The sequence below is a fragment of the Falco cherrug genome, chromosome Z, assembly GCF_023634085.1.
Source record: "Falco cherrug isolate bFalChe1 chromosome Z, bFalChe1.pri, whole genome shotgun sequence".
NCBI lineage: Eukaryota > Metazoa > Chordata > Aves > Falconiformes > Falconidae > Falco > Falco cherrug.
The window spans coordinates 36745503-36764528 of NC_073720.1; the positions used below are offsets into that span (position 1 = coordinate 36745503).

The window sequence follows — 19026 nt, forward strand, 5'->3', positions numbered from 1 at the left end:
CTTTTTTAATAAGAACTCTTTTCCTCTCCCTTTCCTTTTATAGTAGGCTCTGTGTGAGCTCTTGGTCTGTTCTTCATGATTCACTGAAGACCATAGTGCTGAGTAGATCTTCTGAGTTCAAGAATTACTGATGATCCTTAAAAAACAAAGAGTAAGAGCAGAATTCTCCCCAGTGAATGCTTTTTCTGCACTTTCAGATCAGAGACCTCCCCGAATGGCTTCCAGCACAATAGAACATTTTTCCCAGGAGTGCCAGAGGCTTTCATGAGCCCAGAAAGACCCTTCTGAAGTGTGATTAATGCACCATCCCTGCACAAGGAATTAGATATCCTGTTTCTGACACACAGATTCAAACAATAGTAATCCATGCAAAAGGCCTCCCATTTGCTGAAGAACCTGCATTGCTACAGCTGTATTTTTTTTTCCTGTTGGGAATTTACATCATTGTTTACTCTAATTAGAAAAGGGCAGCCTTAGTCTCAGTGGGCCAGATCTCTTACAGCCATCAACATCTCCTGTGGTATTTTTGCCTTCTTCCTTCTCTTCAAAATATATTTTAATTTGTAATCATGTTTCTGTCCACCTACAGGGGAAAAGAAAACAAACCCAGATTACGCTGTTCAGCTCAATTTGTCATATTTTTGCTCCTGTTTCACAGTCTACTCTTTGATAGTGTCTCTTGGTGTTTGGAAAGAGGAAAGGAAAGGCAGATAGAAAAATGGTGTTTCCAAAACAGGCCTACTTGCTGACAACATGGGAAAAGAAAAAGTAGGCAGTGCTGAAACATTTTAAGCTGCCTGGGAAAAGGAAAAAAACCAACACCAACACCCCACCCCCACCCAAAAAAAAAAGAAAACAAAAAAACCCAAACAGGGAGGATTACTCCTGGGAACAAGAATACTGACTTGGAGAAGGGTCCATCTTTTCTCATTACTTGGCAGTTTCCTCTCCTGCAAAAGCATCATGCCACTGATGCAGAGGTGCTCAAGCAATGCCAATACACTATGTCTTAGGACAACTGCTCAACTGGGACAGGTTTTTAGTACCAGCATTCCAATTCTTGCATTGCCAGCTGTTCTTGCAAAGGCTTAGAAGTAAAGACAAGGAATACCCTGCAGAGATTCTGAGGTTCCCATAACCATATTAATCAGCACAGCTATCAAACAGGAAGGATTTTTCCTGGGCCAGGTGTAAGTGGTGCTGCTTTAACAATGTGAAGATTTCTTCTCTTACTGTATTCCTTGCACTATAAACGCTTGTTTACAAGGGAAATCCATTCGGCACATGAAGTACTGGAAGCATAGTGAAGCTCAGGTGGCTTAAAAGCTGGCAGTGCTTGTAAGCTCTAAAGACTGTTTTCTGAAAATGCACTTGGCTCCAGCCAAGAGTCCATGCCTGTGGCTAAAAGAAGCATTTTTGCAGCCAAAATAAAGTAAGCAGGACAGCCTTATAATAATGACAGTACCACAAATAAGAATAAAAAAGAGAGCTTGTGGCAGAAACAAAAAGAATTTAAATTAGAGGTTTTATACTTTTGTATTTCTCACAGCACAGCCATTTTTTACTCCAAAGTATCTAACATAATACACAGTCTCAGAAGGTGTTTGGGAAATACCAAAGATCTAAAATCCATGTCAGTGTGTCAGGTATTGGTAGATGATTTTCTGATGGAATAAAGATCAGTCCATATCCTCTGTCCTCATAAAATTATTCAGTAGCTCTAACCATGCATTTACCGTGCATTCATTACTTCAGGACATGGTCTCAGAATGGTCAGAAATGCCACTGACTATGCCTGGAAATTTAGTTGACTGTTTTGCAGCCAAGATTTTGCCACCAGTCTGTGCTCTGTTTTGTGCATTTCATTTTCCTATTGCAACGTATCTCTGGTATTTCATGTAGCTGCAAGATGCATGTGGCAGAATGCTTCGTCCTGGTATTTATGTCAGGTTCACTCTTTGGCATTACATCTTTTTCAGATCCGCTATGCTGGTGCTGCCGACAGTTCAGTTCAGTTTATCTTCTATCAGCCCATCATTCATCGATGGAGGGAAACTGATTTTTTTCCATGTTCAGCATCCTGTGGAGGAGGTAATGAATTACCACTGTATTCCAAAAACAGTCATCTGCATTCAGTACCTGTCCCAGCTGCTGCACTGAGATTTGGACCTTTACAATGGGCAAAATCTGAAAATGAAAGTAGTTACATCTAAATGGAGGGATGTAGCAACAGTGGTAGTAACCTGTAGATTTTTTAGCAACACACCAAGCTCCACACATAAAGTACATTTTGATATCCACATGACTGCATTTAATGCTACAGCTGTCAAATATAAGGGCTGATGGGATCTGGGCCCACTTTGGAATCACAAGATGACTCCATTTGCCCCAGTCCCCACCAGCAGCTTTACCCTCTGAACTGAAACCGAGTGTACAAATCTTGGTGGCCAAGAAATTTCAACCTTTGTTTTGTCTTTTTGCTCTAGGTTTCTGAATTTTTATTTGACCATACTAGTTATCTTTTCTTTCCTACTACATGTGAATTGTTGTTTACTCTGGGCTGTGAAACAGTAGCTGTTATGTTCAAAGGTGCTGATATTTTCAGTTTGCTTTTTACCAAACCAGAACTTAGATGCAAGAGAGAGACAGGAAGAATACCACATCACATATTATTTCTTCCACTGTGCATTGCAGGTTATCAACTAACATCTGCTGAATGTTTTGATCTGAGAAGCAACCGGGTAGTAGCAGATCAGTACTGTCACTATTATCCTGAAAATATCAAGCCAAAGCCAAAACTTCAAGAGTGTAATCTGGATCCTTGTCCTGCAAGGTCAGTCAGCTCTAATTTTAAAAGAAACCGGGCCCTAAAAAAGTAAAATAAAATAGGAAGATGTTCTGTTGCTATTGCTTACAGTGTCATTTTGTCTATTCAATTCAACATTTAGTCTATGTAATTCAACCTCTTTCTCATCCTGAGGATGTACTGCATAGAAAAAGACCTCTGTTTAGCATCTCCACATTGCACGGACTGTGATTTGAGGTGGTTGTTTCTTCCCCTCTGATTGTGTTTTGCCTCATTAAACATTATAAAGTGTGAAAAAACTAATTATCCATAATACCATCCCATGATCAACACATGCCTCTTAAGTGTTAGTCAGATGGGAAAAATTCTCTTGGGGTAAAAATGTTGCTGGAGAATGGTTGTCATCACAATTACAGGCATTATTTTTATGGGTTTTTCACATATTCTCCTTAATAAAAAGCTTACTTGCAGTCATGTCAGCTTGTAAGAATATAAGAATTTGTTCTTACAATTTGTTCTTTGGCCCTGCACAAAAGGCTGCTCTCTGCTCACCTGCCAAACACTCTTCCTTGGAAGATAAATAATAAAAATAGGAAGATCACAGAGTCAGATTTCCCATGTATAAGAAAAAGAACAAAATCACAAAAAGGACCAGTCCTGTGTTGCATAGATTCCCCTGAACTTCAGTAGAAGTCAGTTTGTAGCTGCTTATAAGCTGCAAGCATCTGTTTGTGTAATACAAATTTTTCAGTCCTTTGCTAAAAGATGGTTAAGCACAGCCCAGCAGACATGCATCCAGGGATGCCCTAAAGCCATTAAATTTACCTGCTCCTTTCCCTCTAGATGAGTTTTGTGCCAAGTTTGATTAAGTGCGTTCAAACAAGTGTCACCTCAAAAGTTGCTATGGCCCTTCAGATTGTTGGAGGTTGCCATAGAAAAAAGATGTACTGACCAGGAGGAGGATGTTTTATGGACCTATGGGACTATGTATACACGTGACTGAGGATGATTGCTTCCCAAATTAGGTATACCAGCTTCAGACTAGCTAGGCATTATCAGTGCAGAACAAATCACTCCAAACCTAAGATACTTTTTACCTCTTCTAGAAATTTTTCATTAAAGTTCTTTCACTTTTCATAACTGGAGTTAATACTCAGGTTTCTTCATCACTGAAGACACATTTACATGGAGTGTATGGCAGTTAATATTCCTTTGTTCTAGTAAACACATTTTTAATGATAATTCTGTTTGTAAATAATTAAAAGTCAGATATGTTCTCATACAGTTTAAAATTTTAAGTTGAAAGCTCCCAGAATTAAAAAGTGGAAATATCAAAACTTGAAATGCAACATTATCCCACCTGTATTGTACATTCTTTAGGTTACGTACTTTATCATGTATTTCATTAGGATGTATTAAGGATTTAATATTAAGAATGCAGCTTCACTAGGGTTTTGTGAAAAGTATTTGCTGTTAGGCATGTACTCAGAAGTGATTTTTCAACTCAGACATTGCTTTCCCACAATGCAACAAGACCAGTTTTTCCTGTAACAGTATTCTGTCAAGTTCAGTGTCTGACTTCTCTTATCCTAGTACTTTATACAAAAATATACATATTTAATTTCTCAGTTTACTTAAATATATTAACAGTTGCAACTAGAAACCTTACTTTAATACAATTCTTGTATTTTTTTCTTCAGTGATTTTCTAAGATCAAAACCTGTTTATTTGAATTCTCCTTTGAATTTTTTGAAACAAATGTCAGTAAAGTAGAGGCAAGGTATGATCAGGTAAGAAACTAAATATGAACATCTCAGAAAAAGGATTGCTGGAAGGTGTAAATCAATATGAAACCTGTCTTCTAGATTCATCTTTCACAATACCAGTAAGAAAGTAATTTTATGTAGCTGCTTTTTTTTTTTTTTAAAGCCCAAGCTGCTATTTTTTTTTAATATAGTTCTGAGTCAAATATGCAATTTGCCTCTGGAATATGTACTATGGATATTTTCCATATTTCCCCAATAATTTTAAATGACACATTCTCAAACGGTAAGTCAGATGACTGCATCATACATGGGAGGGAAGAGAGAAAAAAATAACAGGTGGGCAGATGTCAGGAAACAATTTTTGTTTTATATAAGACATAACAAAGCAAACTTGGTGACATAAAGACCCTGAAGGGAAGAAGAGTAATTTAGAAGTACAGCTGTGCCGTCCCAAGGTACAAACAGTAACAGAGAGGAATTGACTTTTTGGAAACATCCTCACAGAATGCCAAATTGCAAATGATTATTTTGAAAAGTGCCTTTGTAAAGACTTCAAGAATCAACAACCCAGACAGAAAACCAGAGGAAATCTGTGGTAACTTCTGGAATCCTGATGCTTTCTTAGTCAGGAAGAAGGTAGTTGAAGCAGAACAATGGGGTCAGGAGCATGAACATGGAGGGCGTCTTGGCTCTGCAGTGTATTTGCTGTGTGGGAGCCGTTCTGCTCCGCTGGTATAAAATGAAGATGTTAATTTTTCCTGGCAAACACAGTTCCAGTGAGGCATAGCTGATTAGTGGTTGCTAACTGTTCCTATGCTGTGTCAATGAATGCCACAGAAAATAATCGTGGAAGACCACAGTGGTGCTGAATAAAGCAACTGAGAGAGGTTACTGTAGGAGAACTTACATTAAAATTTTAAGCAAAGGGCAGGCTGAAAGAAAAGTTTAAATGAATATCAGGAGTATTGTGTGGGCCTGCAACCAGTTGCCTCTTTAGGCTTAGTGTACAGAAAAGTTTTACTTTATTGTGCTTGTTATGACAATAATTAGCAGTATTGAAGGCATCGTGAGTAGCAAAAAATACCATAGACTGAACGAACATGCAAAATGAATCAACTTTTCTTCCTGCAAAGCCAGTTTCTCACATACTTGGAGGAGAAGCAGTGTGTGGAAGGTTATTTATTAAACATATGTCATTTATACTTGTTCCTTTTTCACATTAAGTAAAGGGGACCCATTCATCTAAGATTGGTAGTTAGTGTCTTGCAGGGTAGATGACGGGTCATGTCACCAAGTCCATTTTTGTCCCTGCATACTGTCAGCGCTCTATCCAGCCCCTCTCATCAACCCTCTTTGGGATCCAGCTCCCTCCTTAGAAAGACAGACAGAAAAGATCTATTTATTTACAGGCCATTAAGATTTTACAGCACTCTGTACTTGACTGGGAAATATACATGTAATGTCTACTGATGTGAATAGTGCCCTGTTTGATTTAATCCATCCCTTTCTATGTGGCAAAGTCCATATTAAGTTTTCACCTATTTAATTAATTGAAAATCTTTTAACTAGCCAAAACTTCACAGACTGAAGGACTTAGGGGAGGTTTTCTAGCTATCATTAGCATCCTCCTGTCTGATATCCTCTAATGAAAGGTGAATGGAATTTTATTCTGCTTTGAGAAAAAGTATGTTTAGATTAGACTTAGCTGGGTCTGCTTGACACTCAGGACAGCTCTAACATGCTATAAGCTGAAGATACTGTTTCTTTCTTAATTCAAAGTCATTCCTCCAAAAAGCAATTTTTACAAATATTAAAAGAACTTTTACACCACTCATCATTCCTCTACTCACCAGGATACTCTTGGAAGCAACATCAGTGCTGCTTCTCAAACTCATCTTCAGCTTTTACGTGGCATTCCCAGCTACACTGTTCTGCATTTTTACCAATATCTCCTCTATTTTTTGCCTTTCTCTGTTATGTATTTATGTGGGGGTTTCTGAGTCACAAAAGCTCTAGTGGTGCTCTTACCGGGGAATTTCAATGGTGTATAAAGATTTCTAAAGGCATCTTCAGCAAAGATTCTAACTTCATGCAGCTACTGTCTCAGGAATTTTGTATTAGCAAGCTTCTAACATGTGAGCTTCTTTTTATCACTTTGCCAACGATGCCAGTCTGATCTGCACCGGCAAAAATCCTGGAATGTGCCTAGAGCATTACTTCTAAGATTGCCACCAGAGAAAGGGAAAGTTCAGGGGGAAAACCCCTAGTTCAAGCAAGACTTTCAACCCACAGACAACTGAAAGGATTCTCAGATATCCAGTTTATGAAGTTCTTCAGCAAAACTGCAAGCTCCTCTTCCTACTTGTCAGTTTTTCATCTGGCATTCTCACTTAATTATCCATACTGGGTAGTGGCAGCAGGAGGCAGTCATCAACAAAAAGAAACTTAAATTTAAGTAACATTGTATTTTTCAGTTGTTAATTTTCAGCTAATCTAACAAGAGCAAGTAAGTACACAAAGTACAAGTAAAAGAACACAAACGACTGCTAGGATATTGCAGTCATTCAGTAGTGAGAATGTGATGTGAGTCTATACCATTTCCTGGGCAACAGTGCAAGATGTGCATAACTTTACATATTTCCTTCAAAAGAAAAGGAAGTAGTAATGAGTAAATATGCATGATTAAAAGGGCAACATAGAGTATCCTCTTAATCAGTAACAGAGGTCTCCATGCTTCATTACAAATTGGCACTCAAAGCAGGAAATCACCAAATGCTTGCTTTTTGCTTGTTATCAGCTTCCCTAAAGGTATAATATTATATAGCAATTATAAGGCAAGTATCACAGCAGTGCAGTTCCCATTTTCACTACATTCTTTCTGGGAGGTGAACAAAACTGGAGTACTGGTATGTTCCTGAAAGGACAGGCTGCATTTTCTGATTTACACAGTAGCAGCCATAGATCTGCAGTGATGAGAGGGATCTGAGACACAATGACTCATTTATTGTTGTTGTCCTCAACTGGGACATATGGTAAATTTAAGCTTTGTTTTGAATACTTCTTCACAAAAAATATCCCAGTTACTCAAGATACTGGGCTTTTTGACAACACTCCAGCTTTTTGCATGGATGTGGGGCACTGGTCATGACAATGCCCTTTCCTGATCTCTGCCTCAGGCAAATGGTCATTTTTGTGGATTTGCGTTTTTACTTAAGTTCTTAATTTGTTACAGGAGGGTTGAGAAAGCCTTTATGCCTTGCAGTGCTCTCTGAACTTTGGTTGCCTCTGATTGCTGGGTCTGGTCTCAATTTCCACAATCAATCATATGCATATGAATGATCCTAAAGACAGCAAGAGATAGGCATTCCAGGGGAAGATGAGACATGAAGGGTTTAGCCATCAAAGCAGAAGGGAGAACAAATCTTTTCCACCAGTACAGTTGAAGTGGCACATGCTGGAGAAAGTGAGACTGGTATTAGCAAAAAGTATGCTGCCTGCAAATGAGCATGCACTGTCAACAAACATCAACCATGTCAGCTGTATATTTATGGAAGGTGGGTTTTTAAAAGTTCAGAATTTACTGAGGAGCTACAAAGGCTGCTGGAGAGATGAACTAAAGTGGTGTGTTATGCATGAAAAAAGTAGGGGGAAAGTTTAGGAGACCAAAAAAAATAATTCAGAGCAGCAGGAAAAAAAACAAAACAGGTAAGTTTTCAGGAAGGCTGAACTGGAAATAGTGATGCATTCAAGTAGAAATGGCAGTATGTATGCTTCCAGATACAGGAGTTGTAGATGAAGAAGGACCTGATAGCAGTGGTAATGCTCCAGTAGTTGTAATTGGGGCCACCTGAGTTCAAGAGCATAATGAAGATGAGCTGCAGATACTCCTAATGCCTAAAGAGACAATTTTCTTCTCAAGAAAAATAGACAAAACCTTGCATTTTTGGGCAGGGTAAAAGGCATTTAAATTAAGCTACAAAATTATTTTGTCAGAACAGGCAGGGAATGTGAGCCAAGAAGCATTTGCCAGAATATTAAAAGATGTGAACAGCAGAGCAAATTCAGCTCTAAGGAGATAGTTCATATTAAAAAAAGGACAGAAAGGAAGGCAGAAAGGAGCTGTCAGAATGCATCAGATAACAAACTATAAGGCAGGAAATTAGTTCTTGTACTGCTTTGAGCATTAAATACAAATAACTCTCTGCCCAAGTCGAAGGTATGGGAAGAGCAGTCTACTTAAGTTCTAGAAGAGATAAAAACTGCAGCAAGTAGTAAGACAGTCACTTAGAGAGCTTTTCCCTAGTTAGTCAGTTTCTAATGTTTTGTAGTGGAAAATAACAAACTGCCATCTTTTATCAAACACCACCATAAAATATTAAACTGAATTAAAATAAAGAGAGACTTTTAGAAGCATTAGTCATGCTACAGGAAGGAAATACTTTTGCTGCTTCCAATTGATAACACCCATTTCAAGCCCTGGAAAGAGATTAGGCTTTAGCAGTCTATGGCAATGACAAGTAAACCATATGTTTCTTGGAATTTGAAATCATGACATGAACAAGTCATTTATTATAAAGGTGAGACACTGTTGTGCTGAACAGACATGCTATCTAAAGTGTGAGGGTTTTCTGGATGTAGCCACTAAAGGATAGCTTTCTCTGCAGTCCTCTGCATTTCTGAGTAGGCTATTTAAGTGTCCACTGACACACCACTTGAAAACGTCTAGTGAGAAATTGGCTTTTACCAATCCCTAAAGTACTAAGACAGTATAAAAGGTTATATAAATACAAACTACATGGTAGTTCTTCACGTTCCACAGTGGTAGAGCATAATGTGGTAAGATGATCATAATACTATCTTTATCTCAGAATTAAGCATGGTGGGCCAGAAACCAGAAATGTAACTAACTCATACTGGTAGTATAACTGAGAGTTAAAATACTTGCTACCTGCAAATGCAAGCATTCAAAAGCCAATATTGCCTGTACCTGTGGTGTTACTGTGTGTGTTGTCTACTCCAGCTCTGAATGGAAACAGTGAGTTTTAAAGAGTAACACATGAGAAACATTAACAGATACCATCTATTTGAGGGCCTTGACACCTGTATCTGAGGGCAGAAAGGACTCTTGTAGCTCAAGGTGATAATGTCTCAGTGTGGCATCTTCACAGAGCACTGTGACAGGAGGGTGCAGTATCACACACTGCCTTGGTGTCAGGATTTGTAGTGTTAAAGTGGAGACTTTTTCACAAGCCTGACATCCATCCAATGAAAATCACTGCTCTCAGGGAGATGTTGACTCAGATACTAAAATCTTACTTATGTGATGAACTTAAGTGTTTCCTTACATTTAATGAATGAATTAGCTGTCCATAGCCAACTTAGGCTGCTCCAACATTTTATTATTATTTGTGAATTACTATTAATACTTTTGACATACTTTGGACCATTGCTTAGATGGCATAATCCCTGACACGCAAATCATTTACTCTCAAGTCCTATAGATTTCAGTGAAGGGTTATGGCCACCCAGGATTGCAGGCACCCTACAGCTGCAGCCCTGTGGGTAGGAAACCTCCAGGAAAACAGAGCCTACAGCAGAACTGAAGGCTGTAAACCCAAGACGTCCGAGTGTCCTGCAGAGGCCGGGCACTGGACAGCAGGGTGTGGGAACACTGGCACAGGAGCCGCAGGTGCCCCTACCCACTCCAAGCCTCCACTTGTCACGTCCATGCAGGGGCAGACAACCCTGAGGCATCTTGATGGGAGAGTCCTTTCCCTCTGCTGGCTCTTCTCCCAGCTCTAGCCCCTGTGCCTTTGCTTGGCTCAGCAGGTGGCTGACCTGAGAGCCATGGGCATGCAGGAGAGGGAGGTGGGAAGAGCTGGCACCTCATCAGAGAGTCATCAGGAGAAAGGCGTTCGTGCCTGTCATTTGTGCTAAGGGGGTGACTTGAGGACAAAAGGGAGCTACCAGGGAAGATAACACCAAACGTGACTTTCAAGGACTGTGGCTGTGGGCACCTATTGCAGGAAAAAGCTGAACATTTGCAGAGATGGCAGACCTGGGTGCAGCACACCCACCTCTGGCACGTGCAGCTCCCGCTCCAGCTGGACGTGTGCCTTGGAAGAGTGACTGTGCTGAAGCTGCCAGCACTCAGGAATAAAACAATTCAAATGCATATGACACAACTTGTTGGTCTGAAAGGCATGGGAGATTTCAGACATAAGAGACACAACAGCTTTTCAAAATAATTTGCTTTGTGCTCCTGATCCTGCCAAAGCAGGTTTGCTCTAGGTGTTGCGTGAATGAGTCCTGTTAGCCAGAAATCTCAGCGTAGTGGAGGAATTAATTATGAATTATTATTTGCTCTGTTCATTTAGCATGCCATCACCTTTGCATTGTCTGAGTAATGTATAATGAATAAAGCCCGTAAACTAGACCTCATCTATCTCTTCATAGAGTATGATGGACTGATAGATTCATAGACTTTAAACCACTTTGTTCAGTCAAAAAGCACAGGATTCACCGAAGTAATCCCTAAAATGTTTTTTAAATCATTCAGTTAGGCTTGGTTTTGTGGGGGGTTTTGTGGAACGCACACGCAAAAACCGCACAAGACTAGCTAGGAAAGATGCAGTAGGTATTACCAGTACAACAACCATCTGTTGTTCTGTTGTATCTTCAAGCTGATTTTTAAAGTCATATATTAAGCCATTGTTTATTACTGCAGGGGACTTTTTCTGTTGCTGAGAATCATTTTCTTGCAGTAACAGAATGAGAGCCTTTGGCAGCCTCTCACATATGCACAAGGACAGTGTCAGTAATTCTATGGACCTCTGTTACAGCATTTACAGAATTGCAATTTATGTATGCAAAATTCTTTGAGGGTCAAACCTTTCCAATGACAATATTAATCTAGTGTTTTGTAAATGTTATTTAATCTTCATAATGGTGTTTGAATGTGGTACAGTTATTTCCATTGGAATGGCTTTGGATATTATGTGTTCTAATGCATGTAGACCTGGATTATGCATACAGATCATGTTTATTAGAAAGAAAACATTTCTTACTGCAATGAGTGAGAAATGTTTTGAAATCTATTTCTTCCTTAGGCAGTAGGTGCTTTTATAGTATAATTATTTCATTTCTGAACTTGGTATATTAATCTTTTTTCCAACCACTCCTCAGCAAGCTGATGAGCTGGAAAGTGCAAAATGCTTCAGCGTAGAACCTCAGCAGCAGTGGTAGAAAAGTCAGGAAAGCAGCAGAGATTCCCAAAAGCATGAGCAAAACGACATCAGAAAAAGTCTTCTTCCATCTTCTTAAAATACTAATACGCAATTTCACAAACTTCTCCAGGCTTCTACCCACCAAGCTAAGTCTGAAAAGACTTGTTCATTGGCCATATTCGAAATGACCCATTAGACTTTTACAAAGTTTTCCAATGCCAGAACTGCCTCTCCTAGATTTTTGGTTTTTTGTGGAGACAGGCAGCTCTCCGAAGATGCAAATATGCACAGGCATGCAGAGAGCTCCTGTGACTGCAGAGACTGCTCATCTTAGAGGCAGCTGTCTAGTTCCCATCACACGCTCTCAGAGCTCCAGTGTCTTCCCATGCTTTAGCTGGAAAATTCCAGCACTCTGACCTGGCTCTGACTCCTCGCTGTGAAAACACAATGGGATCCATTCTCCTATCGTGGAAAAGTATGCACATAAAAAGCCTGTTGACTGAAAGAATAGACCCCTTCAGCTTTAGCATGACAAGACTCCTTTGAATGCTTACAGCATTTTTCAGTGAACTCTGTTGAGTAAGGAGAATACTTTCTCCCTTCCCCCTCCTTTGCTCCTTCCCCCTTGCAGAAATCCATAGCAGCACACCTAGCACCTCTCATCTGTATAAGGCTCTCAAAAACAACTTTATTGTTTTCTGTCAGCTTCCTCTCCAAAACTTGGGTAGGGACATGCTTTTTATTTTAATGTATTTGGCATTCACTCTTCAATGGTTCTGCCCACCTGCCCCATCCAAGTCCTCTGTGGCATAGTGGCTTTGATGAAACTGATAGATTGGGTGCTCTGGAATCATATGGCTGATAATTGGGAGACAACATGACAGCATGGTTTGGCTGAGTCAGAATCTCTAAAAAGTGCAGACAAAAGATGAAATTCCAGACTAGCAATTCAGTGAGACCCTATAGCTGCCAACAAGGGAAGTGACATTCATTTCACACATAACTGACACGATGATTGTTCAGATAATTACTAATATTGCCCTCTATAACGTTTACATACTATATTATTTAGATACTATACCAGTAACACTACAGCAAACCAAGGCAACCAGTCATGACATCACCAAAACCAAACAACAAAAAAACCAATTAAACAAAGCGACATATTACTCTTCTTTCCAGCTCCTTCTTTCTTCCAGAAAAAAACAAACAAACAAAAAACAAAAAACAAATAAAGAAGCAGGTTCTGAAGATGAATTAATTTGGACTGATTTAAGGTGGAAAGACAAGAATCGCAGTTTTGAATTCTTGCACTGGGTTTCCTCAAATTTCTACTTCTGACCCCTGTAAAACCAGATGTTTTATCCAAAGGGCAGAAACAACCATATAATAGCTCAAAAAAGGGGTTGATGTAGAGATGTCTGAAGTAGATAAAGTTTCCCTGTTGTCTTCAGTGACTTTGGATCCAAGCTCCAAGAAAGTACTTAAGTGTAGAAATCTTTTTCATGGCAAATAGAACTTCAGAAATCTAAATAAAGTTTGGACAACTCATTTGTATTACTTGTGGTAATAGATTGCTTCTTAGTAAAACAGTAATATATTCATAAGAATAAAGTAGTAATCAGTGTTTTATTCTTCGATCAACTCAGAAACAGTAGGATGGGAACATAAGTTTTGTTTCAAATGTGATAGCAACTTAGCTAAAATATCTTTTGTGGGTTTTTTTTGTTGTTTTGTTTGTTTGTTTGTTTTTAATATTGTGTAAAAAAATTGTATAATGTAATCATTTAGTGTTTATTTTATTATGTGTACCTTCTACTCAGAGGGTTGGCATTATTGTTCCTAACAGTGATGGATACAAGCAGATCATGCCCTATGACCTCTACCATCCCCTTCCTCGGTATGTAAAACAATCAACCAGATATTAGGATTAACAAATGTATTTACTTCTTTTTTCCTTTTCTCTGCATGTCTAGCTGAAGCAGCAATGTAGACTTATTAAGTGTGCAGTCCCTTTCTTTCTCTCTTTCCTCACACCCACCCCAACTCCCTTTTCCTCTCACAACTTTCCTTTTTCTTCCTTTTACTCAGCTCTGAACAGCACTATAAACTGTGGCTTTGTAAGGAACATAAGACTTTCTCGCTCTCTCCTGCAGTGCCACTTCTTGCATGCTTATAAATTCTGAAATTTTGGGGTTAGGCAGTATTAGTGATGTGTTCTGACCCTGCAAACCCATGCTAATGTCTACTTTAGGGGCATTAATCCATAGGGTTTCTAAGAAATCAGAGATCAGGGACAGGAGTAGGATCAAGGCCTGATTTGTATTATTAACTAACTCACAATTTAAATGTCTTTAATGTAAGACCTGAGATTCTCATGGAAATAATCACATAAGTAATTGCTCTTAAAGCAATGAATAAGACTGATGCTGATCAAAATATTTGGTGGCTGAAGGATAATAACCTTTCAGTTTTGAAATACCACCTGGACATGCAATAGTATTATTCTGTGTTTCCTTCTTCATTAATTTCATGTAGTATGAAGTCACAAAAAAAAAAAACCTAGGCAACTTGTTTTCATGCTGGTGAGCAGACAACCTCCCTCAAATCATGGTAAGGCCTAATACAGAGAGCTTTCAGCATCAGTGCGCAGGCGCCATGCGTTCATGTTCAACAGAGTCTCCAGCCAAATTGTGGACCCCCTGAAACTGTGAGTGAGAAGACGAGGAGGTGAACAGCTTACGTGCCAGGCATTGTGGCTGCCATTCATGTTGACACCCTTTATCTGTGTCATTTGGGTTAGACTTTTCTCTTCCTAGCTAAGTGCTTATGGTTATGTACACCCAGCCATTTTCACCAAATATATCTGAGATACACTTATTAACTATATCACTGCATCTAATTCCTTCTTTCTGGAAAACACTTTTCTCTGTTCTTTATTTAAAAAAAACCACCACATACATACCTCCTAACCTCAAAAATTAAAACTCTGTTAGTAGGGAATATAGAAGGCAGAACATTAATATGGGGTTTAACACTCTAGCTTTTAATAAAAAAGATTTTATTTCAATTGTGTACAAAGGACATGTACATTGACAAAAGACAGAGAACAATTTATATCAGAGGATGATTCAGCAGTACTTGCCAGTGGAGGGACTGTACTTAATGAAAAAGTATCCTGAGCTCACAGAAGCTTTTTTACTGCTGAAGAAAATCCAGGATAAAGGATCAAAATGCCCTGAGGTAATTGGCTTTCAGTAACACTGAAAGCAAAAACAAAAGGACATTTGCCTTCTGGGGAAAAAAAAAACAAAAACAAAAACAAAACCAAAGTGAAATGTTTCCAGTGAGGTAGAACTTTTATACCACAGGATTACACAGGAGTAGCCTCACTGGGTCATGACAGTGGTCCTGGATCCTCTCTGTGACAATGTCTTGGATATAAGAGAGGAAATACCAGACTTATTTTATGTGGCCAGCCATGTACACGTAGAAGACGATACATATATTATTGTTTATGCATCACCGTAAAAAAAGGATTATTCTCATAAGTATGCATAGCTTTTAAGCATACACCTTGTTCTCTGGATTTATCATTACATCCTCAATTGGCACCTGTAGAGAAAAGATGGTTTCTCAGTTCCTCTCACTGCCTCAACTGTAAGGAAACAAGACCCATATCGATTATCCATCAGAGGCCACGTATCCTATCAGTATAGTCACGCTTTCTTTTTGGTAATTTCCTTCAATCTTTTTTTAACTCAACTCAGTTGTTTCACTGGAAAGAAACGCTGCTGCTTCCCTGCACGTTCATGCAAAAGGAACATCAGCTTCGGAGCATGCTGAGCTTCCAGTGATTAGTAACAAAGATTCTTTGGAAAATGACAAATTGTGAAAACATGATAATCTCATCACTTAAGAAAAAAGGAATTAAGTTAAAAGAATTGAGTTTCTGTGGCAATAGTCACTGGGTTAGTAGGAGAGTGATTTCATATTATTAATCAGTGACTTAAAGACAGCAGCCATGAGAGTGCTTTGCTGTTATGCCTCTTTATGAAAATATGTATAGGATTAATTTTTAATTACATTAATCAGGAAAATAACCCACTTGCAGATAGCAGTTTATGCATTTGGGGGGGTGGGGCTGGGGGACACAGGGTTTCCTTTTTCTGATGCCTCTCTGTTTTGGGGTTGCGTTTTTTTGCCCAGATGGGAAAGTACACCCTGGACGGCCTGTTCCTCATCCTGTGGAGGGGGCATTCAAAGCCGCAGTGTCTCATGTGTGGAAGAAGACATTCAGGGGCATATCAGCCCTGTGGAAGAATGGAAGTGCATGTACACTCCAAAGATGCCTGTTGTCCAGCCTTGCAATGTATTTGACTGCCCAAAGTGGCTTGCTCAGGAATGGTCTCCGGTAATCAGCTTAGCTTTGTTGGTTTTGTATTTACCACACTAGAAACATAAATTATAGTTTAGTGAGCTTGTGGAAGTAAACATTCCCTACTTACTTTCCTTATTATCATGACCTCTGTTTTTAATTTTGCTGTTTATCTAACTGCAAAGTAAATACTCAGGAATAATGTATTAGTAAGATTGACATGATTAAGGAGAACAATGGAAAAATAAATCAGATCTGTATTGTTAATTAGTGACCTTCTACTAACAATAGACTGGGAACATAAACAAAATGCACAAAAAAACAGTAAGCATGTAATGGCACATCTTTATTACAAGTTTTCAGCCATATATTGAATAGCATGAATTGCTGAGAGGCTTCCAGAGATACATGAAGCCATAAATGACTCTGCTCTTTGATGCTTGTTGTTGTCTGTTCCTCACTCACCTTTCCTTCTGTATGAAAGTAAATCTCTTTGACATATCAGTTTACAAAAGAAGAAAAGTACTTTGATTTTGCACATAAAGATCTAATTGGAATGTAGTTTCTCACCACCCCACTTTCTCAACAAGTGAAATGGGGTTTAGAAGCCAAGCTAGCTCACCCACAGGTGAGGTGTTCTTGAGTCATTGCAAAGTGTTTAGTGATTTCCAGATGAAAGCTGCTATCCAAGAGCAAAGTAATATTGGTAGTGTCCATAGCCCTTCCCACTGGTTAGTAGTTTTGATCCTCTCCTGTGCAACCAGAACTAAATTTCTGAAACAATCTGTACAGGGGCAAAAATTGATGTACCTTACCAAAAATAAATTTAAAAAGACACTTAAGAAATTGTCTGAGGAAAGAAAGCCCAAATAGTTTCCCATTCTGTTTGTTGCTATGTTCCAAAATAGTTGAGTGTCACCCCTGTTAACCCTTAAGCCCCAGTACTTTGTCCAAGCAAAGCCAAGTGGTTCCAGATGAAACTAACAGGGTGTTACTGAGGGACAGATGGCCACAAGCCAAGTATCCAACACTGCGAGAGTGACACTGCAAGAGAAGTCCAGCAGCAAAATGTCCAAACCAAGTAAATGTGTAGAGAAAAAGGGAAAAATTGCAGTCAATTTTATACCACATCTGTAACTACCAAATGTTATGAATAATTTATGTTCAGAGTTGGGTGTTTCTGCATCATGTATCACTCTCTTAAGTACACATACTGCTATTGAATATTCCCCTTACCACTCTTGTGACATATAATTTCTTTTTCTTTTTTTTTTTTTCCTCCAGTGCACTGTGACCTGCGGACAAGGACTCAGATACCGTGTGGTCCTTTGCATTGATCACAGGGGGATGCATACAGGAGGCTGTAGTCCTAAAACAAAGCCACACATAAAAGAAGAATGCATTGTACCCACTCCTTGCTACAAACCCAAAGGTAATGAGGCAGAAGGGTTTTTCATACATTTTTTGGATGTCTTTGCTGCTGAGCAGTTTTGTTTTGTTGCTGGTAGCACTGATTCCACCTGCAGTGAGTTGTGTTTGCTCCTTTAAGGCCTGCCATTTCTATTCCAGTCTGCCTGCTAGCAACTTGGAGTGAATGCTGGCCCCTTCCTCTTTCTTACAAGTTCTGTGGTTTCCACTGTTAATTTGTGGTCCAGCAGACCAAGCAATATAAATGTAAATTTGACCATAAGCATAAGAAGGTTTGACCTCACTGATTGGTCTGGGCTAAATTTCCCCTGTATTTTTAAAGGCATTAAATATATAAATAATATTTATGATAGATAAATGTAACCATAATTTTAAATTGCCTGTTCATAACTTGGAGCTTGAAATAGGTCAGAAGCAAGCATTGTATATCCCAACATGAAATTCCTTTTACTAGCTGGGCTGCAAAATTTGGCAGACTGTTAAACTTGAAGCATCTTATAGCAAGGAGTACTTACAACCTGTATAGAAATGTTGCTGGACTTGGGCCTCAGACAGAGAGTAATACTGGGGCAAATCCCCCACCTTTTGTTGAAAGACAAAATATTTCTGCAGCTGTTTGGAGTTTGTTATGGGGTGGGAATGTAAAAAAAAAAAAAAAAAAAAGTCCTGGAGAATGGATTGAATTAATGGACAGTGGCCAGGTGCAGCAGACACAGGTATCTGACTGTTTCCACGGGTGTATGAGCATGCATGTGTTTGTGCCTGTATACAGATCTATCGATAAAACCTCTGTGTCTGTATGCTGACTAACTTATGGAAACTTCCGGGCTACAGCGATGCAGGTGAACTGAATTTCCATAAACTGGACCTAAATCTGCCCATAAAAATAAATCAATTCCTTTTAAAAAATGAATTGCTACCCTGATCCATATTAAAAGCACTTATATGAAGCCCTGTGAAATGTGACCTATGACATCATGCTGAACCAAGATGGAACATTGAAATTTGGAATTTTAATTTCTGCACTCAGTGGCCTATGATGGACGCATTTGCCAAGTTTCAAAATTCCAGTTTATCTGGACTATGAGAATTCACTCTGCCTGCCAGCCACCAAAGTGGTGAAACCCAGACACAGGGCCTCTGGGGAGCAATGAGTATGTTTGCACTGTATTTTGCTGGCCGACATGAGCTCACTCCATTCACCTTCCAAGACGAAAAAAAAGGCTCTGTGACTGTGTTAGCATGACTCTGAGCCACATACAGAGATCGAGAGGGTTTGGACTCAGTCAATCAGCTGCTTTTATGGAACTTTACCTGCTTATGGTGTTCAGAGGACAGGTAAAGCAAGATCCTGTCTGCCTGCAGCATACAGCGTAAGCAAAATGCAGTAAGATATCAAAAAATCAGGTGCTGCAAACCATG

At 39.2% G+C, this 19026-nt stretch overlaps 1 protein-coding gene across 1 annotated transcript in view; it reads left to right on the plus strand.

Annotated features, from left to right (window-relative positions):
* ADAMTSL1 (ADAMTS like 1) overlaps window positions 1-19026 on the plus strand; it is a 190982-nt gene that overhangs the window by 79703 nt on the left and 92253 nt on the right. Inside the window, exons 8-12 of the mRNA XM_027807903.2 lie at window positions 1980-2091; window positions 2695-2833; window positions 13648-13698; window positions 16008-16212; window positions 17461-17608. Of these exons, the coding sequence (XP_027663704.1) occupies window positions 1980-2091; window positions 2695-2833; window positions 13648-13698; window positions 16008-16212; window positions 17461-17608 (655 nt within the window). The remainder of the gene's footprint in view (window positions 1-1979; window positions 2092-2694; window positions 2834-13647; window positions 13699-16007; window positions 16213-17460; window positions 17609-19026) is intronic.